Source organism: Sminthopsis crassicaudata, chromosome 3, assembly GCF_048593235.1.
Source record: "Sminthopsis crassicaudata isolate SCR6 chromosome 3, ASM4859323v1, whole genome shotgun sequence".
NCBI lineage: Eukaryota > Metazoa > Chordata > Mammalia > Dasyuromorphia > Dasyuridae > Sminthopsis > Sminthopsis crassicaudata.
In genome coordinates this window covers 546,430,493-546,456,141 of record NC_133619.1, presented here as the reverse complement: position 1 = coordinate 546,456,141, position 25,649 = coordinate 546,430,493, and the positions used below count along the sequence as shown (strand labels likewise).

Here is a 25,649-nt window from a genome sequence, read left to right as displayed (position 1 = left end):
GAATCAGATTAACTGTGAGGACAAGGACTATCTTTCACCTCTTTTTGTATCTCCATGCTTAGCAGAATGCTTGGCATATAATGAGTTTTAATAAAATTTTATTGACTGATTGAATTACTGAGGCTGTGAGGAGGGATTTGTGGTAGGATACAAAAGACCTATACATATTGCAAAGGATAAAGCAAGTCCAAGAGAGACCAAATAAGATTTCAAAGGGGAAGCTCCTAGGTTGTGTCAGGGATGATATTTCAAAAGAGAATTCTGTAGTCTTTTTTTTTTTTAATAGATAAGATTACAAACTGCTGGGGATTGAGAGAAATTGATGAACAGTATCTTGCTATCCTGTATACAGTCAGAGAATGAAGTTTTCTTTGCTTCAAACAGAATAGAAATCTTTTTTTTTTTTTTGGTAAAAATTATTTATTTTTAATATACCTTGCTTTATGAATCATGTTGGGAGAGAAAGATCAGAGCAAAAGGGAAAAACCATGGGAGAGGGAAAAACAGAAAAAATAAGTGAACATAGCATTGATTTACATTCAATTTCCACAGTATTTTTTTTTCCTGGAAGCAGATGGCATTTTCTTGCCCAAGTCTATTGGAATTGCTTTGAATCACTGAACCATTGAAAAGAACCAAGTCTTTCATAGTTAATCATCACACATTCTTGTTGTTATTGTGTACTATGTATTCCTGGTTCTACTTGTTTGCTCAGCATCAGTTCATGTAAATCTTTCCAGGCCTTTCTATAATCAGCTTATTCATCATTTTTATAGAACAATAATATTATATTGCCCTCAAATACCACGACTTGTTTAGCCATTCCCCCATTGAGGGCATCTACTCATTTTCCAACTCGTTATTAACACAAAAGGAGCTACTACAAACATTTTTGCACATGTGGGTCTTTTTCCATTCTTTATTTGGATATCCCAAAGAATTACGGACCCAGTAGTGGCACTGCTAGGTCAATGGATATGCAGTTTTATAGCCCTTTGGGTATAGTTCCAGATTGCTCTCCAGAATAGTTGGATCAGTTCACAGAAATGAGACCTTTATCTTAACAACTGGCTATAAAGAATTTTCCCCAGCTTTGTACTTCCCTTTTAATCTTGTTTCTGTTGGTTTTGTTTGTGCAAAAATTTTTCAATTTAATGTAATCAAAGTTGTTCATTTTGCCTTTAATAATGTTCTCTAGTTCATCTTTGATCATAAATTCCTCCCTTCACCAAAAATTTGATAGGTAAAGTATCCCTAGATCTCATAATTTATTTATCATATCACCCTTTATGCCCAAATCATGTCCCTGTTTTGACTTTATTTTGGTATGGTGTGTGAGATGTAAGTCTATGCCAAGGTTCTGACAAATTATTTTTCAGTTTTCTCAGCAATTTTTGTCAAATGGTGATTTGTTATTCTAGAAGCTGATGTTTTGGGGGTTTATCAAATACTAGATTATTATAGGCCTTGATTATTGTGTTGTGTATAGCTAATCTATTCCATTGATCCACTACTCCATTTCTTAGCCAGTACCAAATGGTTCTGATAATTGCTGCTTTATAATATAGTTTTTCTTTTGGTACTGCTAAACCACAATCCTTTGGTTTCTTCTTTTTCATTAATTCCCTTGATATTCTTGATCTTTTGTTCTTCCAGATGAATTTTATTATTATTTTTTCTAGTTCTATAAAATATTTTTGGCAGTTTAGTTGTTTTAACACTGAACAAGTAGATCAACTTAGGCAGAATTTTTGTTTTTATTATATTATCTCAGCCTAGCCATGAATAATTGATGTTTTCCAGTTGTTTAGATCTGACTTTATTTGTGTGAGAAGTGTTTTGTAATTGTGTTCCTATAGTTCTTGGATTTGTCTTGGCAAGTAGACCTCAAATATTTTATTTTGTCTGCAGTTATCTTAAATGGAATTTCTCTTTCTGTTTCTGACAGACTTTGTCAGTAATATAGAAATGCTGATGATTTGTGTGGGTTTATTTTATATCTTGCAATTTTGCTAAAGCTATTAAATGTTTCAAATTTTTGGATGATTTTCTGGGATTCTCTAAGCATATCATTATATCACCAGCAAAGAGTGATAGTTTTATTTCCTCATTACCTATTCTAATTCCTTTAATTTCCTTTTCTTTTCTTATTGGTAAAGCCAACATTTCTAGTACAATGTTGAATAATAGTGGTCATAATGGGCATCCTTGTTTCACTCTGATCTTATTGGGAATGCATCTAGCTTTTCTCCATTACAAATAATGCTTGTGGTTAATTATAGATAGATACTGTTTATTATTTTAATGAAAGCTCCCTTTATCTTTATGCTCTAAAGTGTTTTTAATAGGAATAGTGCTGTATTTTGTCAAAAGCTTTTTCTACATCTATTGAGATTATCATATGACTTCTGTTGCTTTTGTTATTGATATGGTCTATTATGGTAATAATACTGAACTAGGTCTGCATTTTGGTATAAAACCTATTTGTTTATAATGTATTATCCTGCTGATAAGTTGCTATAATATCTTTACTAATATTTTATTTAAAATCTTTGCATCAATATTCATTAGAGAGATTGCTTTGTAATTTTCTTTCTCTGTTTTGGCTCTTCCTGGTTTAGGTATCAGTACCATATTTGTGTCATAGAAGGAATTTGGCAGGATATCTTCTTACCTATTCTTCCAAATAGTTTACATAATATTGGAATTAATTGTTCTTTAAATGTTTGGTAGAATTCATTTGTGAATACACCTGGTCCTGAAGATTTTTTCATAGACAGTTCATTAATGAACTTTCTTTTCTTTTGCTAAAATGGGACCATTTAAGTAATTTATTTCCTTTTCTATTAATCTAAGCAATTTACATTTTTGTAAATATCTCTCCATTTCAGTTAGATTGTTGGATTGGCTGCCAAACATTTGGGCAAAACAGCTCCTATTTTTTTCTTTAATTTCTTTTTCATTGGTGCTAAGTTCATCTTTTTCATTTTTGATGCTAGTGATTTGTTGGTTTTTTTCTTATCAAATAAACCAAATGTTTAATCTACTTTGTTGGTTTTTTCATAAAGCCAACTCTTATTTTTATTAATTAGTTCAATAGTTTTCTTTGTTTCAATTTTAACAATCTTTCCTTTGAGTTTCAGAATTTCTAATTTGGTACTTAATTGAGGGGGGTTAATTTGTTCTTTTTCTAGCTTTTTTAGTTACATGCCCAATTCATTGATCTCCTCTTTATTTTATTCGTGTAGCTATTAAGAGATATAAAAATTTCCCCAAGAACTGCTTTGGCTGCCTCCCAAAGTTTTAGTATGTTATTATTATCATTATTGTCATTCTCTTGGATAAAATTATGGATTGTTTCTGTTATTTGTTGTTTAACCCATTCATTTTTTAGGATTAGACTAAAAATCATTGGAAAGTAAATAATCTATCTTTGCCTGGCCCTTTATTGAATATAATTTTTATTGCATTGTGATCTGAAAAGGAAGCATTTACTATTTCTGCCTTTCTGCATTTGATTTTGAGGTTTTTAATGCCCTAACACATAGTCAATTTTTGTGTGGATGCCATTTGCTTCTGAGTAAAAGGTATATTCCTTTCTTTCCTTATTCGGTTTTCTTCAGAGTGTTTTCTGGGATTCCATTAAACTCCCTAGTTTCTTTCATGTTTATTTTGTCATTATAATTGTCTGATTCTGGGAGAGAAGGTTGAGGTCCCTCATTAGTATAGTTTTGCTGTCTATATCTTCCTGTAACTAGCTTAAAATATTCTCTATGAATCTGGCTCTTCTACCACTTTGTGCATATACATTTAGTATCAGTTTACAATACTTGTTGGGATACGGGAACCACCTGCCAGTGGCTGCTGGAGGTCTAACTCAGACATGGATCTCTTCATGTGAGAGGGTGATGGTGATGGTGATGGTGATGGTGATGGTGATGGTGATGGTGATGGTGATGGTGATGGTGATGGTGATGGTGATGGTGATGGTGATGGTGATGGTGATGGTGATGGTGATGGTGATGGTGATGGTGATGGTGATGGTGATGGTGATGGTGATGGTGATGGTGATGGTGATGGTGATGGTGATGGTGATGGTGATGGTGATGGTACAAGAAGACTGAGAGGCAGTTGCTGTTCTCTGACCTCTCTCCTTTTCCTTCTTGCCTCCAATTTATTTCATTCCCAATCCACAAGGAACATCTGTGTTAGTAAAGGCTGCTTTGCAACTCCTTCAAGTGTTATGATTCACAGCTGTGGAAGCTCTCAGAGAATTGACCTCCCCCTTAACTTAGGCATGGTCCTTAACAAATACCCTTTATTAAGGAGTACTTTCCTTCCTCATCTCTTTTAATAAAATCTGTTTTTACTTTTGATTTATCTGAGAACAGAATTTCTACCCTGGTGTGTGTTTTTTTTTTACTTCAGCTGAATCATAATAAATTTTGTTCCAGTCTTTTACCTTTAATCTGTATGTGTCTCTTTGTGTCAAATGTGTTTCTTGTAAACAACATATTATAGGATTCAGTTTTTAAATCCATTCTGCTATTTTCTTCCATTTTATGGGAAAGTTCATCCCACAGAGTGAAAATCATTACATGGATGATTTGCTATCTGGTAGCATCCCTACCACCAGTAATATAAAATCACCCGGCATAGATAGATGATTTCTCAAACCTGGCAGATTCTCCTCTATGAAGAAAAAGGGAAATAAGAGAAAGTCTGATCCAGACTTTCAACATGTATCCTTGCTCTCTATTTATCTGTAACCTTATATTCTAGGTAAACTTCATGTTTCTGCTGAATCAAATATCTGCTTCATTTTGACTCCTGGGTTTCAGATGACTTTCCAGGGCTCTAAGCTTTCAAAAATTAAATAGAGAAATAAATATTTTATCCCAGAGCCATTAGGGAGCCACTGGACCTTCTTGAGGAAAAGAGTGATATAGTTAGAGGTGTACTTTTAAGAATACCACTTTGGCAGCTATGTAGAAGACACTGTTGAAATCATCAAAAGAGGTGATAAGGTTCTGAATTACAATAGCAGCTGGAGAGAAGGGAACAGATTGAGAGAAATAGCTTAAAAGTTCACAATGATTTGGGGCTTACCCTTCATTGTGGAAATAAAATTGATAATATTTAGCATCTGATAGAGATGTAGTCACTTAGTAGTCATGTTACTGGGCAAGTCAATTAACCCTGTTTGCCTCAGTTTCCTTTGTTTGTAAAATGAGCTGGAAAAAGAAATGGCAAACCACTCTAGTATCTTTGCAAAAATAATCCCAAACTACAACAACAAATAGGGTCATGAAAAAGAACAAAAAGGATGAGGAGGAAGAGAGATAGAAGAAGAAAGGGGAAAGAGAAGAGAGGGAGAAGAAAGAAGAGGAAATGAAAACAACGATGAAGAAGAATGTGAAGACTGAGAAAGACGGTAGAACAAACCTGACTAACTAAAAGGATTATGGTTGCTTTACTATAAATAGGAAAGTTAAGAAGTAGAAAGATAATGAATGAGTTCTGTTTGGGACATATTAAGTTTGAAATGTCTATGGAATATCTTAAATATTAAATAAAATCGGAGTCATCTGCTTAGAAATGATACTTAGTCCATAGGAGTTGATGAGACACTTGAAGAAAGGATAATGACAGAAAAGAAGAAGATTCAGAAGAGAATCCTGAAGTACACCAAAGAATAATGGCTTGGACAAGGATAATAATACAGCAAAAGATAATGGGGAAGGAGCCAAACCAGAAGGAAGAGAAACTGGACAGACTCCCTAGTAATGTTTCCTTTGCCAGGAATCCTTGCTCCTGGGTTGACAAGATAAGTTTGCTGTTTAAAATGATTTAAAATGATTGGCTTGATCCAAGGACAGCTGGTTTGGGGAAAAGATGGTCTTAAATATTGCCCAGCTGTAGCCAATAGAGGAAGGAAGTAAACAAAGCTAGGGAATAGAACATTGATTAACAATATTTATCATACCCCAGCATCTTACCTTGTCTTCTTCCTTTGACTTGCTCTTAGAAATGCATGAAATAAATAAAGCTCACTTAGTGCCCACCCTAAAATAACATGGGAAAAATAATCCCAGCCTTTCCTCCCCTTCTTTTGTTCTCTGAAGTGGTTATTATTTGGATTATCTTCCATGGATCTGGTCTTGGCTTCTTTTCCCCACATTTGTAGCCTATTGGGCATCAGATTAAATAAAAGATGGGGCCATTGACCATAAGGTCCCAGTTGCTCTTATTGGTAGGAAAGAAAGGAGTGTCAGACAACTGCTGCCTTCTCAATCAATGCAGACAACCCTTTCTACAAGAGCAACATCTTTCTTTTCTTTTACGGTATGCTTTTTCCTTTGCTCTGGGGTTTCTTCTTGTATTTCTTGAATCACCAGTATGAAAGGTTCTGTGAATGTTTTACCCTTTGAGTTTGGAGAGGCAGTTATAGTATAATAGATAGAGAGTGGCACTTATTGCCAAGAAGACTTGGGATCAGATCCCACTTTCACATACTGGCTCTGTCACTTGTTAAATCTCAACCTGTTGCAGTGCTCTAAAAGCAACTCTTTAAAATTATAAATTCAGAAGTGCCAACCTATATTATTAAAGTGAGCTTCCTTCATCCAGCAGATTTCTATCCTATTGGTTCTTAGCCTTAGGTACTGTTAGTAGAGAAGAATCTGGGATATCCAACTAGAAACTATTTAGGCTCTGTCTTAGATCAGATATTGAACTTCATCATGATAGAGCCTTAACAAGTAACTTGAAGGAAGGAGCCATTGACTTCTAAAAGAAGAAAATGGGGGGGGGGAGGCTAAGTAGAAAACAGTTTGCCAGGGTGGATAAGGAATCATTCCTATTATCTTTATCAGAGAATCTTTTTGTCTGGGAGACACAGAAATGGTGAAGAATTGGAGGAGAAAGGTGAAAGTTCTTTCTGGGAAAGACCCAAAATCTTCTGTTTCTTTGTGTGCTACCCTGCCCCAATAGTGCCGAGTAGTAGCAAGTACATATAGTTAATGCAGAAAGAATGAATGGTCTCTACTTTCCCATCATAATAGAATTGGGTTTTCTTATTGAGGAAGCTTTCTCATCTTAATTAAATGACCTTGTTCAGATGAGTGACTGGGAATGCTTTCTTAGGACATCAGAAAATACTAAGAACACCTCTGTGTACTTTTTTTTTTTTTTTACCTGAGCCAATCATTGATAGTAAGAGGAAGGATTAGTGAAAGTGACTTATATCCATCTCCCACATACAAACACACATTTATTTATACCCTTCTAAGTATGCTCTTGGAATCTAGAGAATTTCCTGTTAAGAAAGAGATCAAAGTAAGGCAGCAGAAGAGGGATGTAAGAGCTAAAAGCAAAACTAAAGGTGGGGAATATAAGAATTTGTAGAATAGTATAAAGACTCTCCTACTATGAAGGAAAAGAGGAGCGGCCATCAATAGAAGAGGAAACTTGGGGAATTGAGACTGGGAAATTAGGATGTCTCCAGATAAAGAACTGATAGTCTGGATGCAGTTCAAAGCATAATTTTTTAAACTTCATATTTTTTTCAAGACATGGCAAATATGGAAACATTTTGCATGACTACATGGGTATACTATGTCAAGTTGTTTGCCTTCTCATTGGGGGGAAGAGAGGGTTGGAGAAAATTTGGAACTCAAAAATTTTTAAGTAAATGTTAAAATAATTTAGCATTACTACTGGAAAATACTACACTGGGTTTTCATTTTAAAAAAGAAATTAAAATATATAATAAAGGGAGGAACTTTGAAAGACAAAATTATTATCCTCTAAAGGTAGAGAGTTTTGCTGCTTTAATGAGACTGGAGCTTTATCAAAGAATAAAAAAATAGATGGACTGAATCTCCACTTTCCTCACCTTGCACTACCTTCTTATCAAACTGTGTGGGTCTACAATGGAAGAAAACTTTAGACCAGCAAGATTGATTATCCCTCAAAGCTTCCTAGCTCAAGTTCATGATGATGGAAGCTGGGAATGTGAGCCCCAAAAAGTCTGAGTTCTGACAGTGCTGCCTCTTCTACAGAAGGCCAAAATATCCAGAAGCCTAGAGGAACCCCTCATTTAGAAGACTGAGGTCCTTGACTGACATTCCCCATCGGGCCAGTATAACCATTATGCAGGGCTCTTATAGTCCCATTCTATATTTTGTGCTTATAAGAATGAACCAAAGTCCTCCTCTTCCCTCCCCATTTTGCCAAACCTAAATGGATTAGGGAAGAGGCCCTTCATTGGTCTTCTATCCCAAAAGCAGGTTGTCTATCTTTTCAACACCAAAATTATGGAATGGTGGTGGCTAGGGCTGCTGGCTGCAACTGTAGTCCAGACTGAAAGGGAGCTGCTCAATGTTTGTATGGATGCCAAACACCACAAGAAGGAACCAGGACCTGAAAATGAGCTACATGAACAGGTATGGAATCTTGGCTTTGTACCTGAGATGGATTCATAAACACTTCACAAAGATCTTGAAGTTACTGATGAGGAAACTAGAGTTCAAAAATTAGGAAGTTTGTCTGAGGCTATCCAACAAGTTTATAAGCAGAACTTGATTGAGATGGCCTAGCTAAATGGCATAGTGAATAAAACATCCTAGATCAACATAATTAGAATTCTAATAGTGTGGTAGTGTTTTTGTTGTTGTTTATGGTCCCATCTGATTTCATAGGGGTTTTATTGACAAAAAAATACTATGGTGGTCTGCCATTTCCTTCTCCTATTCATTTTTACATTTTTACAAATGAGAAAATTGAGGCAAACAGGGTTGTGATTTGCCAGGGTCACTCTGCTAGCATTTAAAGCTGGATTTGAACTCCAAGCCCAGTGCTCTATGGATTGTGCCACCTAACAGGTGAGCAGATGGGGACTTGCAAATATACAAACTAGAGTGCACAAATGAAATTGTATCTCGAACCTTTTGTCTAGCACTTTACATATGTCTCCAGAACTACTGTGTGGTTGCCAGACTTTGGCAAAAGCTCATTTTATCTTTCTTTTCCCTGCTCCAGTCCTTAGGACCCTAGTAATAGAATCTCATGGCTATATATATAGTTACTCAAAGTAGAAGAGTCTCTTTCGTACCCCAAGTCTATCATAACTTCACTGTAATTTCTTCCCCACTTTACTCCCCAATATGTCCCTTAACTGTGCTATGGAAAGTGACAGTAACAATATTTGAGGAGATGGAGGGATAGAGCAGCTTATACTTCATTTGAGCCACCCGGAATTCCCATATCCTGTCTTTTTCAGATATTTTCCTTCCATACCTTAGAGCTCCCCCCCCCCAAAAAAAAAATTAATCAAACCTTCTGGCTCTTCTGCCCCACAGTGTATTCCCTGGAAGGATAATGCCTGTTGTACTGCTAACACAAGCCGGGAAATTCACATGGATATGTCTCCTTTATACAATTTCAACTTTGGACATTGTGGTGTGATGACCCCCAGCTGTAGGAAGCAATTTATCCAAGATGCCTGTCTATATGAGTGTTCTCCAAACCTGGGACCCTGGATCCAGGAGGTGAGTGAAGCCACAGGACAAAACAGTCCAGTGCTGTGGTCCAGAAGGGATTCTAAGATGAATAATAGCCTCTGACCTCAAGATACTTACTGTTCAGCCAGAACTGGAAAGTTCCTTAGTCCTCTAGTTAGTTTATAGATGAAAAAACTAGGGGGGTGATTTGGCCAAAGTCACAATTAAACAATAAAGTTTGAAGTGGATTATGTTGTCAAATCAATAAGTGTTTATTACTGCTTCCATATGAATTGTTTTAGGAAGATTTTGAAAATCATATGGCAGGATAAGTCCCTAGACACTGAGGTCCTTTTTTTAAACTAAGCTGCCAAGCATTCAAACGTTACTATAGAGAACACAGCTCCACTGGGTTGGCCACATTGTTCAAATGATAAATTGCAGGATTGTTAAAATATATATGTATATATGCATGTATTTTATGGAGAACTCTCACATGACAAGTGCTCACAAAGTGGTCAGAAAAAGTGATACAAGGACACCTTCAAGGTCTCTCAATAACTTTAGAATCAATCATATGACATGGGTGATACTGGCACAGGATTGTCCAGCATGACATGCCCTTAGAAGATGCTAAGTTCAAGAAGCAAAACAGAATTGAATTAGCTCAGAAGAAATAAGGGATGTGTGAAGTTAGTTACCCCAAATATTCAAAGACACTATTTATGTCTAATCTGTGGCAGGGCATTCTCAGCTTGTATTGGTCTGATCTGCCACAGTCAGACTCTAACAGTGATGTCATTTTGGTTCCCTTTGAGAAAAAAAGACAACAAATAATGTTAAATGCTATGGATATAAATCTGAACAAAAATAGTCTGCTTTTAAGTAGTTTGCATCCTAATGAAGGAAAACAACAAAAAACGGAGGAGTTAGGGGGGAACTGAGGCATGTTGAGAACTTTGTTCCGTTACCCTCGGAGGTCATTGAGGAAGAACCACGACTTCTTTTCTCTGGAAGAAGAGGGGCTAAGAAGAGCTTTTCCCATATACAGAACAAACCTGTTTCTTAACTGTCACAGAGAATCAAAGTGGGAGTGAGAGAACTTAGGTCAACAGCAGTCTACCAAAGCAGAATTGAGCTTGTTCTTCCCTCTTCCTATCACTACCCACCTGAAAATATCAGGTGAAATCAAGTTGGAGGAAGGAACGTTTCCTGAAAGTGCCTCTTTGCTGGGAAGATTGTAAAGAATGGTGGGAAGACTGCCGTACCTCTTTTACCTGCAAATCTACCTGGAATAAAGATTCTGCCTGGATTCCAGGTAAGTAGATGGGCAGGGCAGGAGAGGGCTGAGGCAGAGAGCACCTAGACAGTCTATGCCTAAGGCTGCCACAGCTAGCTGCCCTGGTGATGATCTGAATAATCATTCCTAGAAGGAAAAGTGGGCCTTCCCCATCCCTTGAAGGGACAGGGATGGTAGGGCCATACTTAACCCTTGACCAATACTGTGCTTTCTTCTCCACTTCAGGTAAGAACCATTGTTCTGCCCAGGCCCTCTGTCACCCTTTCCCTCACTATTTCCCAACTCCAGATGAGCTCTGTGAGAAGATCTGGAACAACTCTTACAAGGCCACCAAGGAGAAACGGGGCAGTGGGCGTTGCATTCAGATGTGGTTTGACCCTGCCCAAGGCAATCCCAATGCAGCTGTAGCCCAGTTCTATGCAAGCCACGCTGTTCCCCAGCAGCTCCCTCTCATCATATTTCCCCTCCTACTATTTGCCCTCTGAGAATCTAACACCTATCTCCAAACTCTTCACAACTGCTTATTGGCCTCTCTTCAAGGCTCTTGGACAAGAGGATCTGGGACTTTCCTCCCTCTGGGGCTCCTTAAACTGGAAAGAGTTGCTTTCTGCCTCCTTTATATATATATATATGTCTGTGGGAAGATCAGTTTTAAGAGACCCTTTATTTAACACCCTTCTAACTTTTGGACTAACTTATAAAAGAAGTAGCCTCCTTGGATCAGCTCAGATCCCAGTAGGCTGGGTGGCTAGGTCTGGCACTTAACCTTGGGAGGATTCCAAGAACAACAGTTCCTGGGTTCTGACTACTTTTCTTGTTCCACAGCAAAGCTGATGTCAGCCAAGCCAGATTTCCTCACTTTGATAGTCCCCTTAATAAAGGGATAATTGATTTGTTGTTCTGAGTCAGGTTTTGGTCTTATTGCGTACAAGCAAATCAATTTTGGAAAGAGCACTTAATCTTTCAATACTAATATTTATCTGTTTGTATCCACATTCACAGAGAAGGAATCTCAAACCAACTGGCAACTTGTTTGTAACATTGTTAGAGTTCTGTGGAGGCAAAAGTTGGAGCCATTGCCTGTAACGAGCACAGTTTATGTGTGAATGCCAATTATCCAGCTTTCCTTTTCCCTCATTATCTAGAAAACAGGGAAATGGAGGCACTGGGGTTTCTGAGCTCTGTACCTTCTGGTCTTCTCGCTACAGCAGTGCAGAGAGTCTGTTCTGGCTCTTTAGTGAATGGTATTCATTTCAGATGACTGAATCAGAGTTATTGGGACTTCAATGGTAATAAGAAAAGTGAAAAGGGTGAATATTTCCCAAACAAGTTTCCTAGTTGCTTCCTGCCTATTTAAAAACTTTTCTATGTCAAGAGTTGCCAAGAGCTTCTCCATACTGCATGATGCCTTCTTCATATCAACCTTGCCATTTTAAAAGCACAAATCTAAGTGCCTCCACAGTTAAAGAACTTTATCCTTTGAGTGTTGGCTCAGCCTATGCAGGGTGATCTCAGTAACCCTCCAGTAATCAGCATTCAGCTGGTGATTGACAGTAGTCTAGAAGACTTGCAAATTCAAGAATTGTGAAGGCAGTCCATAATAAAGGCACAGACTTGGAGTTAGGAACCTGGTCTCCAAAACTATCTCTGACCTAACTGGGTCACCATAAGCAAAAAAGTCAATCTCTTTAAACCTCATTTTCCTTATCTATTTGAAAGGAAGGAATATGATTTCCCTTCCTCCTCCCCTTCCCCATTCACAGTTGATGTAGTCACAGAAGGTCCAGAATATAATCAACTCCAAGGTATAAATGAGGCATTTAAAATAACTCCTTAAAAAAAATCAATTTGCTTGATGCCTTTATTTTAAAATTTTTCAGAATTCTTCATGCTCTTCTGCTTAGATCAAGAGAAGAACAATTTGGCTTAGAAACAAAAGAATCATGTGTTTGGGGGCTTTAAATAGCTAAACAGTAGAAACTCAAGGACTTTAAAACTTATAGGCAGATGTGGAAAAGGTGTGTGGAGGTGGGAAAGGGGGTGTTGTGTTTATTAGATCCAAGGAGGAATATAAGAAAATATAAACTGTCCCAAAAATTCTTAGTGCAGTTTCAAGACTGGATAGATTAAATCACACTAAATTTTTTTTTGATACCTTGTATAAGATTCGTTGAATTGAATAATAATCTCCTGTTGTGATACATGGAAAGAAAAGAAACAAAAGTAACCTGAGACACTGTTTCTGGTCAACAAATATTTTTTTTTTACTTGCAAAACAAGGAAGCTATCCAGAAACATATCTCCAAATGCAAACTCAATTTTTAAATAGGAATTTTTTATATTAAAGCCACAAAATCAAAGGAAATTATTTTCTGATTTACTATACTAATAAGGTAATACTCAGGACATATTGGTTTTTTTTTTGTTTTTATAGTTTTTATTTACCAAATATATGCATGGGTAATTTTACAACATTGACAATTGCCAAACCTTTTGTTCTAATTTTTCCCCTCCTTCCTCCCCCCCCATGGCATGTTGACCAATACATGTTAAATATGTTAAAGTATAAGTTAAATACAATATATGTATACAAGGACATATTGTTTTTAAAAGATAAAAGTGATATATGGTACAGAAAGATAAAAGCAAGATAGTGTATAATGCCACCAAGCAACTGCAGTGAAGGAATAGCTATTCAAATAGAATGCAAGGTATAAGGAATTTTACAAAAATGTGTTAAGTTCAGGCATTTTTTTTAAGTCAACACCAAAATGGCTCACACTTAAGGATGGACTTTGGGAGCTGTTGTGGCCAAAATACTCATTACATTTGAGCAAAGATAGTACTGAGAATCTTTTTATAACTGAGATAGTCTGAGGACCAGCAGAGTAAAGCTCATTGTTTTGTTGTTCATTTGTTTTGGTCATGTCTGAATCTTACTAACCCCATTTGGGGATTTCTTGGCAGAGATATTAGAGTGGTTTTCCATTTTCTTCTCCAGCTTATTTTACAGATGAGAAACCTGAAATAGACAGAGTTAAGTGACTTATCCAAGGTCATAAGCTAGATTTCATTTCAGAAAGATGAGTCTTGATCCAGGCCCAGCATCTAATTCACCATCTGGCACACCTATGTATTATTTATGGCATAGCTGACTCTTCATTGTAGAGGACCACAGACAGGGGAAACTCTGGTTGAGGTATAAGATCCTTCAGCCCAGAGAGAACCTGTTAACAATGTCTGGTTTGGCTCCCCATCTCCCCTAATTGTTCTCAGCCTCCTGAGAAGTCAGAGGGAGGTGACAACATGTGCTGTGATTAAAGCAGTGATACCAGGTGGCAAACCAAGTACAATAGCAAGTTGTTTATGTGGTCCCACTGGGCAGTATATATTGGGCACATGCCCAGTGTTGTTTTTGTTATGAGGGTATAAAAGGAAGAAAGACTTATAATAAATGGATTCCATATTTGCACCATCCTCTGGAATCCCACTTCATCACTTCCCCACTCAGAAGATATAGTTTAATCACAGTGGCATGGGGGCTCTAGAAAGCATGATGTATTTTGTCACCCCAACTTGGGGACTCTAGAAAGCAGGACAAGATATTTCATGACTCCATTTTGGGATTTTCTTGGCAACAATACTAGAGTGGCTAACTTTCTTCCTCCGGCTCATTTTATACATGAGGAAACTAAGGCATACAGGGTTAAGTGGCTTGTCCAGGCTCTCAAAGCTAGGAAGTTATGGGCTAGAACTTGAAACAAGGTACTAAGTGCAATTGAGGAGGCAATGGTTCAATCTAGTTGAGCATTGATTTAATGCTACAACAAATAATGGTTACTTAGTGATATGATTGGTATATACTTAGTATCGGGATATAAGGGAGAAGAGCTCAGGGCTAGAAAGACAAGAGCACTAGAAGCTCTTGGAGGTTGAGACAGATTCATTTCATCTTCCACCTTTGTTGTGGCTGGAGGCTGAAGTACAGACTTTTGGAAGTCTGGAAGATTCAGAAGCCAGAGCTCAAGCTCTCAGAACCAAAACTACAGAGGCCTCTAAGAAAGCTAATCAGGCCACAGGAAAGGAGACAAGACTGGGAAAGAAGCAATAAAGGATTTGGACTTTAATATCTGGCTGCATTTGGGATGATTACTGAACTGAACTAAGGCTGCCCCCAGAGACCCCAAGGAAACCCCTACAAGAGAAGATTACATTTTAGAGGAGAACATTACAGAAAGTATCTGAAGCGAGATTTGAACACATGAAGATATCTTCCTGATTAGAAGTTCAGTGTTCTACCTACCAGGCCCACCTAATAACATTATATATTGTGTGTACATTCATGTATACAATATATTTTATAAATGTAATATGTATATAAATATATAAAACATATATTAGCTATGTCATAAATAATACATAGGTGTGCCAGATGGTGAATTAGATGCTGGGCCTGGATCGACTCATCTTTCTAAATTGAAATCTAGCTTATGACCCTGGACAAGTCATTTAACTTTGTTTACCTCAGGTTTCTCATCTGTAAAATAAGCTGGAGAAGAAAATGGAAAACCACTCTAATATCTCTGCCAAGAAATCCCCAAATGGGGTTAGTAAGAGTCAGATATGACAAAAACAAATGAACAACAAAAGGATGAGCTTTACTCTGCTGGTCCTCAGACTATCTCAGTAATAAGAAGATTCTCAGTACTATATTTGCTCAAATGTAATGAGTATTTTGGCCACAACAGCTCCCAAAATCCATCCTTAAGTGTGAGCCATTCTGGTGTTGACAATTTCTAACACTAATAAAAATCACAAATCTTTGAAATATTGAAATAAATACCCTGAGCAATGTACAAAGTATCTCATTGTATAAGGAAGATGAGAGACCCTTATTTGCATCTGCTCAGGAAGCCCTTCAACATCCCTGTCTAGTTCAGCTTCCATTTGTAAACCTCCCATGAAGGGATCCTAACAACTTCATTTAAAAAGAATAATATAATATAGATGGAAATAATCTAATTTTCCATAATAAAAATATTAGTGAAAGATAAAAAACACTTCTATAAAAACATCCTCATTAAAGGAGATCAGAAATTCATTACTTTCTTTATTAACTTTGAATACTTTCAATGATTTCCCTTGAAGTTATTTGAACATATTTTAAATGGCTTTGTGATTTGCTTGCAAATGTTATAACTATTCTTTTTAACATTTACTCAAACTAGAATAAATAGTTAATAGGCATTTAGAATGTCATGCCATGCAAAGAAAGCCAAAAATACAAACTTTTAAGGAGCTCATGTTCTTTTGGAGCAGATAGCATTTAAATAATTCCATGAGGACAAGATGTGTACAGAGTTGAAAGGTCATGTCAAAGAGAATGCATTTGTGAAAGGATGGGAGGTTATCTAAAGCCCCTCGAAGTTTTGTCTCTGGAAATATAAAGGTAGAAGATAAAAATCAACTCTGCCACACTAAATCATTATTCTTTCAGAAAAATTGTAGAATAGTTTTTCTAGGCTAGATGCCTCCTAATTCCTAATGTAAGTTTAGGATCTGGAAAAATTATATCTATGAAACAGACTTCATAAAAATAAAAAAAGCTTTTACTGAATATAAATACTTAGCAAGGCTATTAATTCACAAACAGGTACAATTCTTCTTCAGCTCTCACAGGGGTCAGGCAGTTTGATAACATCAGTCCTTCAGGTTTTGACAGTCTGTCAAGTCCAAAGAGGTAAACTCCCTTCACAATATGGTTTTACATAGGACTCGGCAAAAAGCAGGTCTTTGTGCATTTAATTTATGCCTTTTCTGGGGCTCCATCACTAAAGGCTACTCTTGAGTTTTTAATCACTAATACCTTATCAGACAGATCCTTAGGCATTGGCAGAACATGTAAGGCCTAAGATAAGAAAGAAAGGTAATTACTAGAACCATGTAGCATTCTGCTTCCTTTCTTTCTAAATATTAGATTTGAAACCATTCTTTTCAATTTCAATTCAACTAGCCCTTACTAAATAACAACTATGTGCCAGTCACTGTGCTAGACTATGAGAATACAAAGATTAAAAAATGAAAATTACTTGCCCTTAAGGATCTTGCATGATGAGGAAGGATTGAGGGAAGAAGGGGGGAAAGGGAAGGATAACACACAGGTTTATGAAATATATACAAAGTAATTTTTTGGAGGGAATACTAACTTGGATGAATCCAGAGGTATACTATTAGAGGCTGCCATTAAACTAAGACTTAGAGAGAGCTAGGGGTTCCATAAGATGGAGGTGAGGAAGAAAAGCTTTCTACTAAGTAGAGAAGTCTACTATACAAAAGCATAGAAATGGGCAAAAGATTGTGGTATACATAGACCAATAGACTAGAATAACTGCTACATAGAAAACATGAAGAGGTGTGATACAAACTCATTCTCAAAAAGTAGGTTAAAACAAAATTGTGAAAGGTTATAAATGTCAAACAGAGGAGTTTGCAATTTCTCCTAGAAACATTTATGAGTTCACTGTAGGTAGGCTAGATGTCCCATCTGATTCCTCCTCAGGTCCTGCAAAGTGGAAATAGAATTTCTAGCAATGAATTGTTGAATTGGATTGAATTTTAGTTGGTGGTTTGGGAATTTTCCTGGAATCAAGGATGACTCAGCTTGAAGGAGATAGAGGAAATAGCATCTAAGGTAAACCTTGAAAGGGTTGGACACTACTCCCCTCCTCATGGATATTGGACTCAAGTTGTAGAATAAGGTATATTTTTGTATATGATCAAAGGGAGAGTTTTATTATTTAACTCTGTACATTTATTATAGGTGTTTTCTTTTTCCTTTTTTTAAAAGTTCAGTGGGGATATATGGGAGAAAAAGAGAATAAGATTTTGCTAAACACATATTGAATGTATGAGTTTTATTTTACCTTTTTTTTTAAACAATAAAGAGGCAAAAGTAAATGTTAATTAATTTAGAATAAAATTTAATTAAAAAAAAAAGAAAGAAGTTGGACTTTTGATAGATGAAAATGAGGAGAGGGTATTTCCATTCAAAGGAACCTAGTGAACAAAAGCAAAGAAATGGGATTGGTATGGGGTACATAGTATACTAAAAATAGTGATTGGTACAGTCTGATTAGCTAAGGATAATCAAAAGGGAATAAAGTGATATTATCAGAAAAATTAGATTGGAGCCAGGTATAGAAGGAAAAATAAAAGCTGAATTCTTAACTGATTTATGGAATTATTAATTGAATAAGGGAATGGAACCCTAAGGGGGCTTCTCTGGATCATGTGGAGACAGACACTCCCAATTCTTTGTATACTCACTGAGAAAGACCACAATGGTACCAGGGAATATTGCTTTAATCACATTTAAATAAGATTCAAGGAATACAGAAAATATAGAAATAAATGACATGAAGGTTATAGAGTCAGATTGTGGAGATGAGGATGGGATGGGATGGTGGAAGGAAGCAGGCAGCATGAGGAAGAGAATGGAGGCAGGAGTAACACAAAGAGTCACTTACTAATCAATGGATTGTATTTGGGAGCATTTGGCAAGCACCTACACATATGGAGATAGAAGGGTGTTCCATGGACAAGAATCTAGGATCTCATTGATAATTTTTTTTTCCTCCTGGGGGACAAACTTATATCTCTGCACCTTGGAGTTAGTTCTACAATATATTCATATTATTTCTAAGTTATCAGCAAAATTTGTGTTCTGTTAGTCTTTGATATTTGGTGAAAGGAAGAAGGAAGACTAATAATGTAAAGATAATTTGAGGGGACAAGTAGAATTTGGGAGTGACTTTTTTTTTAAGGATAGGGATGGCTAGTTCATTTCCAAAATCCAGGAGGTAGGAGTTAGTAGAAGGAATAGGTTTAAAAGGCAAGAGAGAAGAAATAATTGATACTGAATCTCAGGGAAATGGGACAGATGGCACAAATGTTTTTATTCTTAAAAGAAACATTTTTCCCAGATAAGAAGTAAAGGTAAGACTGGGGGAGAGGGAGCAAGAAAGCTGTCTTCAAAGATTTGAAAGGCTGTTTTTAAAGGTTCTAGAAAAAGAAATATTTAGCATACTCCCTCCGAGATCCAAAACATTTAATGAAAATAACAGATTAAGATTCTCAAAATTGACCTCTATTATTACCATCCTTGGAGCCCAGGATGCTCAAGTCTGGAGTCCAGATGTAGCAGATTTGTTCAATTAAGAGGACTCCAACATTCAAGCCAAAGGTTAGAGCTGAATGATCCAATTCTCCTAATTAGAGGAAGAATTCCAACTCAATGTGAGGAAATGGTGTCTGAAATAATTATAGACGTTCCACAGTAGAATGGCTCTCTTGGGGAGTAGCAAGGTCTTAATCACTTGAGATCTTTATTGAGAGGCTCAATGACCACTTGCAAATGATATCTCAAATTGGATTTATGACTTTGGCATGGGTTGAACTCCATGACCTCTGAAATTGTTTCCAACTCTGAAATTCCATGAGTCTAGCAAAGATCGTTATTGAAAACAACTTGATTCCATAAACAAACAGACGAATGAATGAATGAATGAATGAGCAAACAAACTAACAAACATGCTTCCTTCTTCAGGTTCCTGAGTCCAAGCCTATAATATATGATCAAGAATTTCCTTAAAGTGATAGATTATCATTTCCAAGGATACAGAAAATATATAATTATTGCTTTTAGTAACTCCTATGCCTAGTTGAGCACATAGCAGAAAGCATGTGCTTATTAAAAAAAATTAAATTGAATTGAAGCTATAATGGACAACTTGATATTCCTCATGAATAATACTCCATTGAGACTACCTTCATACTTTTACATTTTCTGTCCTTGATTCCTGAAATATACTCCTTCCTTTTTTCTTTCTCATAGAATTCTGTTTTCTTAGATTGATTGAAAAACACAGAATATGATCTATACTTACAAGGAATGTTCATCAGTACATGTACTGACCAGGAGAGCTTTTCATGAGTATCTCTTGGGGAGATGACAGCAGTGAGGGTAATAACCCAGAGGCAAAACAGATAAACCCCTTAATTTGACACAGCCTTTCAAGAAACTTTCCAAGTTCAGAGAACATCAGTCACTTTGGTACCAGGTCTAGAGTAGTCTTACTAGGACTCAAAGTGTTCTTTCCCTTGGAAGGATCAGAAATTGAAATATTTTCAAAAGATGGATCAAATATCAAAAAGAGAAATAAATTATAAGATAGAGCAGTAGAAAACAATATAAAGGATGAAAATGTGGAGGCTAAAACTTGTGAATTGAATGATCTCAGGAATTCTGGGTTGCAGTGGAGTAGACTGGGTCATACTAAGGTTGACACTAATAGGGTGAACTATTTTGGAGTGGGAAGCCTCCAAGCTGTCTAGGGAAAAAAGAATCAGGGCAGGGCAGGAATAGAGCTAGCACAGATCACTTGGTACAGTCTGTAATGGGTCTCTAGATGTAAGCTCCTATGCCCTTTTATGTAGCCCATATAGACATTTCCAGAACAATGAGAAGAGATATGCTTCTTCCCCTTTCATTTTTTGGGAAGCCAAACGAAAATACACATATCTAAGTCAATACATCTTATTGTAACTGAATAACAAGATATATAACAACATAATAAAGTAAAAAAAAATTAGCCACATTCAGCAAATTAATGTATAAAGAAAAATTGAACATAGAAATTATCTATAAACAGCATTTTACATGTACATGTACATTTATACCAACATAAGTTGAAGACAAAATCCAGGTATTGCTAGATAATCGGGTTTGAGTTTGATTTTTGTTGAGATCTACGATTTCACTGGAATAGAGGATTTTGGTGAGGTAAATTTCTATTCCAATGCACATAACAACTCTTCTACAACTTTAAGTTTCAAAGCATTGCCTAGGATACTGGGAAGATGTTATTTGTCCAAAGTTCAGCATCATGTATATATCAAAGGCAAGACTTGAACCCAGGCATTTCTGAATCTGAAGCCCTTTAGCTAACCAGTCACCACCATAAGAAGCAGCAAGTGAACTTCCAATGCCTTTCTAGGACCCTCTGAGTTAATGTTAGTAAGTAGACATTTCCCTTAACAAGCTAAATATGTATTAAAATAGGAAATTTATGAAGGGAGAAAGAGAATTACAGTGGCAAGTGAAGGATCTTCCTTTATTTCCCATCTTAGATTTAAAACAATTCTTTTTTTTTCAATTTAGCTCAATAAACATGTATTAAGCACAGTTTGTGAGGCAGCATAGCGGAGAGTTGGATGCAAGAGGGAAAAAATATGCACTCTGTCCAAAGAGGTACAAATTCTACTGGAGGGGGCTCCATCAGACATGTCTCTTTCTAGTCTAATGACATGACTTCATATTCCCAAATTGGTTTCCAAATTTCAAGGCATTCTGTACTTTGTCATTCATTTTTGAAGAGGACCAACAATACCAATAGGTGGTATCTTGACTTGTGCATGAATTAGATTTAAGTGAGGCAGAGTTACACAGAGTTGCTGACCTCACTCTCTGTGCCAGAGCAGAAAGGTCCAGGGGCAAGGCAAAATTCAAGCTGACTGCCAGGCAAATTGACCTTATATCTTGGAGCCTGAAAGTTCTAAAGTTCTAAGTGTTCCTCAGTGCCTGCTACAGGCACCTTCACGGCCATTGGAACAAATTGTTCTTGTCTGCTCATTTCAATGGAGGGCTTCACATGTTTGGGACAGACACTGCCTCCCAAACTCACTAATGGATCTGAGGCTTATCAGTGCCCTTCAACCTGGTTTAGTTCATTTGCCAAGATGGTTTACTGGGATGTGGCCACTTCTTAGAGCCATAGGTGAGAACTGATTGAATCAAGTGGACACCAAAGTTAGATAAGCAGCCCTGAAAAGGGCCCAGCACATCCTCACACCAGAGGTGCTAGTCCTCCTGAACATCCCATCACTATATCTGCCATATGGGAGAGGATTATCTGCATTTGGCTTGACCCCAAAGAAGATCAAGAACTAGAGAGGAAGTAGGAGCAAAGGGTGGAAGCTGGAAAGAGGAGTATTCAAGCTTTTAACAAAATGAGCTGCTTTAATACAATGTTAGGTATAGACTCACTAAAGATCTTCAAGCAAAGACTGAATGACAGCCTGTTGGCTCTTTATCAGTGTTGGATTAGCCTAGATGACTTCCAAAGTCACTTTTTTTTTCTTTTTTAATTTATTTTATTTCATTTTGTTATTTTTATGTTAAACATATGTAGAGAAATATATGTTAAATCCTATATATATATATACATATATATATAGACATATTTATGCAATTATTGTACTACACAAAAAAAGAGAAGCAAAATAAAATGCAAGCAATAAACAAAAAGAGTGAAAATGCTATATTGAGAACCACATTCATTTCCCACAGTCCTCTCATCTGTAGATGGTTTTCTTCATCACTGAATAATTGGAAATGGTTTGAATTATCTCATTGCTGAAGAGAGTCACGTCCATGAGAACTAATCATCATACAGTCTTGTTGTTGCCGTGTATAATGATCTCCTGATTCTGCTCATTTCACTTAGCATCAGTTCATGTAAGTCTCTCCACGCCTCTCTGTCCAAAGTCACTTTCAACTCTAATCCAAAGCAATGTTTTTTATAGTTAAAGTCTTTACAAGAAAAAAAAATGAATTGTTTAGCATTTGAGGCTTTTAATCACCCTTTTAATTTTAGAGGAATCATGATCCAAAATAATATGATTTAAGTGTAGGTGGAAAAAAAATTTTAATGAAATAAAATAAAATGTTAAAACAAAATAAAAGAGTAGGTAGAGCTATGAAAATAGCCAGACTTGTTCTAACTAGCATTTCAAGTTCACAAACCTGACAACTATTCCAGCCCTCGCTATATAGTCAATATAACTTTCCTGAACATTAAAATCTAGCCAAGTAAATACTCAGAGAATTGGGACAGCATTAATTCTGATGATCACAGTATCTAACAAATTCACAGGCAAAAGTCTGGCACAAACATTGAAAGAGCCACTAGATTGAGGCTAATCCCAGTTTTTTTCAGGGATTGGGATAAATCTAGTTTCTAGAACCAAAATCCCAGAAGTGTACTTACTCCCACCTACCCTCACAGCTCAGAAAAATTATCAAATATATGGAATTGCTGGCATTGGGCTCCATGACCCCTCAGGGCACTTAGCTAAGGACATGAAATATGGAAAAACTCTAGTTATAAGGAATTAATCTGGGCTCATTTCAAGGATGAAAGATTGCAGAAAGACATGAATAAAATTGCTGTTGCCTCTTTTATAGACAGAGAAGGAGAAGAGTCAGGGAGAGATGGGGGGTATTGTAGTTAATGTGAAATGACTCTTGAGAGATTGCTAAATTTTCAAGATGAGCATTTACATCTCACTAATTAGGGCATGATTAAATATTTTGCTGATTGTATATGACAGAGTTGTCAAACACCCAGATAAAAGGTAGCCGGGGCCTTCAACACTCCAGAATGGAGCCTGAATCCAATTAAAATGTAATTAGGAATTATTTTTGAGTTACTAGGTGGTTTTTCTAAATTACCATATGGCTATAGGAATACTTATGTATCATTAGTTTAGATACTTTTAGTATCTTTTTAAACTCCAAACTATTTGAGTTTGGAACCATTAACCTACAGTTAAAGTGATAGAAAAAATAATAATAATGACAATGAATTTTACAATGTGTCCTATACCCACTTTTTTCCTTCCAAAGAGCCAATTTAATATTTACCAGCAAATCTCCAGATCATCTGTTTCCCTTGTAGTTCAAGTGGTGGAAAAGGAAGGGAAATAACTTGCCAACCAGTTTTATGTGCAATCATTTTTAATTGTATTATGTCATGGAAATGTTTGTTTTGTTCTATAAACTAATATTTTTTTTAAAAAGGAGAAAAGCCTGGAAACCAGAAAGGAAAACCTGGGGAGCTATTTGTCCTTTCTCACCCCTTCACAACATTTCTATTTGGTGAAAGATGATTAAAATGAAAATCAAGGAAGAAATGTAAAATCCATCATTTCCTGGTCCCAATCTATCTTTATAAACTGTTCTCACTTTCCTCATCTCTATGTACTCCACATTTCAGCCAAATTAGCCTACTTTATTACATTTTCTGTCTCCATATATTTGCATAAAATAGAATATAATCCCTTATTACCTCTACCTCTTGGAGATACTAGTTTTCTTCAAAATTCATCTGGTGTCACTTCTATAGGATACCTTTCCTACTTCCCCCCATTATTAGCGATCCTCCTGAAAAAAATCATATTTTAATTTATTTATGCTATCTATATTTTGTATTTACTTACCTGAATAAACATTGGCTCCCCATTTTCCCATTCCCCACCTCCTAGAATATATATACCATTAGGGCTGGGTCTATTTCCTTTTTCTTTCCCCAATGTCTTACACAGTCCTTTGCACATATTAAGTTTTTCATATATGTTTGTTGAACTGAATTAAATTGAATTTCTATAAAAAGGATAGCCTGAGGGGAAAGGGAGGGGAAGATTAATAAGAAGAATTGATTTATGCTCACACAGGCATCCCAAGTTTCTCTTAGCATCAGCCACCTAGTGGAAACATTTTCATTCCATTCTATTCCATTCTCCATTAATGACCAGAGTCATGGGCTCAGGAGATCATGTTTCGATCTGTTGTTCTTATTAAAGTTACTTTGGAGACCATGTACTGGATCGATTCAGAGCACTCACTGCTCAGGCTTCATTTTTCTCACCTTTAAAACTGATTGTACTACTAGACTATCTTTAAGATCCCTTTTCTAAATCCTGATACCTAGCTCTCATCTAATCTCATGACACTAATTAATACCCATTTGTGCAGAGTTCTCAAACCCTGTTTGTTCATGGATTAGAGATGCATAGTTTCATTTTGTTATGTTTTAGTCTGACTCTTCAGTATCCTAGGTGCTGGAATGGTTTGCCATTTCCTTCTCTAGGTCATTTTTATAGACGAGGAAACTAAGGCAAACAGGGCTCAGTGACTTGTCCAGGCTCACACAGCTAATAAGTGTCTGAAGTCAGATTTGAACTCATGAAAAGGAGTATTTCAGATTCTAAGCCCAGTGCTTTATCCACTGCACCACTACCATTCAAAACTATCCCTTTCTTCCTGTTCACTAGGAAGGCCAGTCCCCTACTTCTCCCCCATGAGATTGTGAATTCCTTGAGGACAGAACTCTTGTCTTTTGCTTTTTTTGTATCCCTAATATGTACAGGTGGCTGGTACATAACAGTGTTTAATAAATGTTTACTGACTGAATTCAGGCCCTGATCATCTTTCCCCAAAATATAATAATTTCCTAATTGGTTTTCTTACTTCTATCTCCAATCATACAATAATCTTCTAAATTATAGTTCTGGTGGGTTCTGCTTAATTTATTTATTAAAAACTTTCATTGGCTTCTTATTACTTCTAAAAAAAATACAGATTTCTCAGGTAGACACTTCAGGTGCTACAGTTTTATTACAATCTACCTCTCCAGCTTTATTTACATTTTTCTCCTTTACTCAATCAAACTTGACAAGTTCCCTAAACTTGACATCCCATTTCCCATCTCTGGGCATTCAATCCTGACATTAACAATCTGCTAAACCACAGCTCCTCCACAACCTCACCACTGGCAATCCTTAGCTACCTTGCTTCCCAGTTTAACTGAGGTGAAACTTCCTCCTGGTTTCCCTCCCTGTAGGAAGAGGAGTGATTTTACTTTTCTGAATGTGGATTGACTCATCACATCAGAATAAAAAAACTCTAAAGAGGAAATGAAACTTTTGTTTTTTCATATTTTAAACCT

The 25,649-nt window shown here is 36.4% G+C and overlaps 1 protein-coding gene across 3 annotated transcripts; it reads left to right on the top strand.

The window, feature by feature from the left end:
• Window positions 1-6,246: 6,246 nt before the first annotated feature.
• On the top strand, window positions 6,247-11,699 carry IZUMO1R (IZUMO1 receptor, JUNO). Of its 3 annotated transcripts, none has more exons than XM_074304514.1 (5): window positions 6,247-6,345; window positions 8,292-8,447; window positions 9,363-9,551; window positions 10,686-10,821; window positions 11,029-11,699. In XM_074304514.1, exons 1-5 carry the CDS (start codon window positions 6,298-6,300, stop codon window positions 11,286-11,288), a joined length of 789 nt encoding a protein of 262 aa, XP_074160615.1. In that variant the 5' UTR covers window positions 6,247-6,297; the 3' UTR covers window positions 11,289-11,699. The 3 variants fall into 3 exon arrangements, with proteins under 3 accessions (XP_074160615.1, XP_074160614.1, XP_074160616.1); XM_074304513.1 differs by having other exon boundaries at window positions 6,253-6,345; window positions 8,289-8,447; XM_074304515.1 differs by lacking the exon at window positions 8,292-8,447 and having other exon boundaries at window positions 6,253-6,345.
• The last annotated feature ends 13,950 nt before the right edge of the window (window positions 11,700-25,649 follow it).

Bases quoted from the DNA above. Each gene is read 5' to 3' on its own strand.
- IZUMO1R (XM_074304513.1), top strand. From the start codon at position 6,298: ATGCAGACAACCCTTTCTACAAGAGCAACATCTTTCTTTTCTTTTACG. The intron at 6,346-8,288 runs GTATGCTTTTTC...CTATCCCAAAAG, and splicing joins CATCTTTCTTTTCTTTTACG to CAGGTTGTCTATCTTTTCAA. The intron at 10,822-11,028 runs GTAAGTAGATGG...TCTCCACTTCAG, and splicing joins AGATTCTGCCTGGATTCCAG to GTAAGAACCATTGTTCTGCC.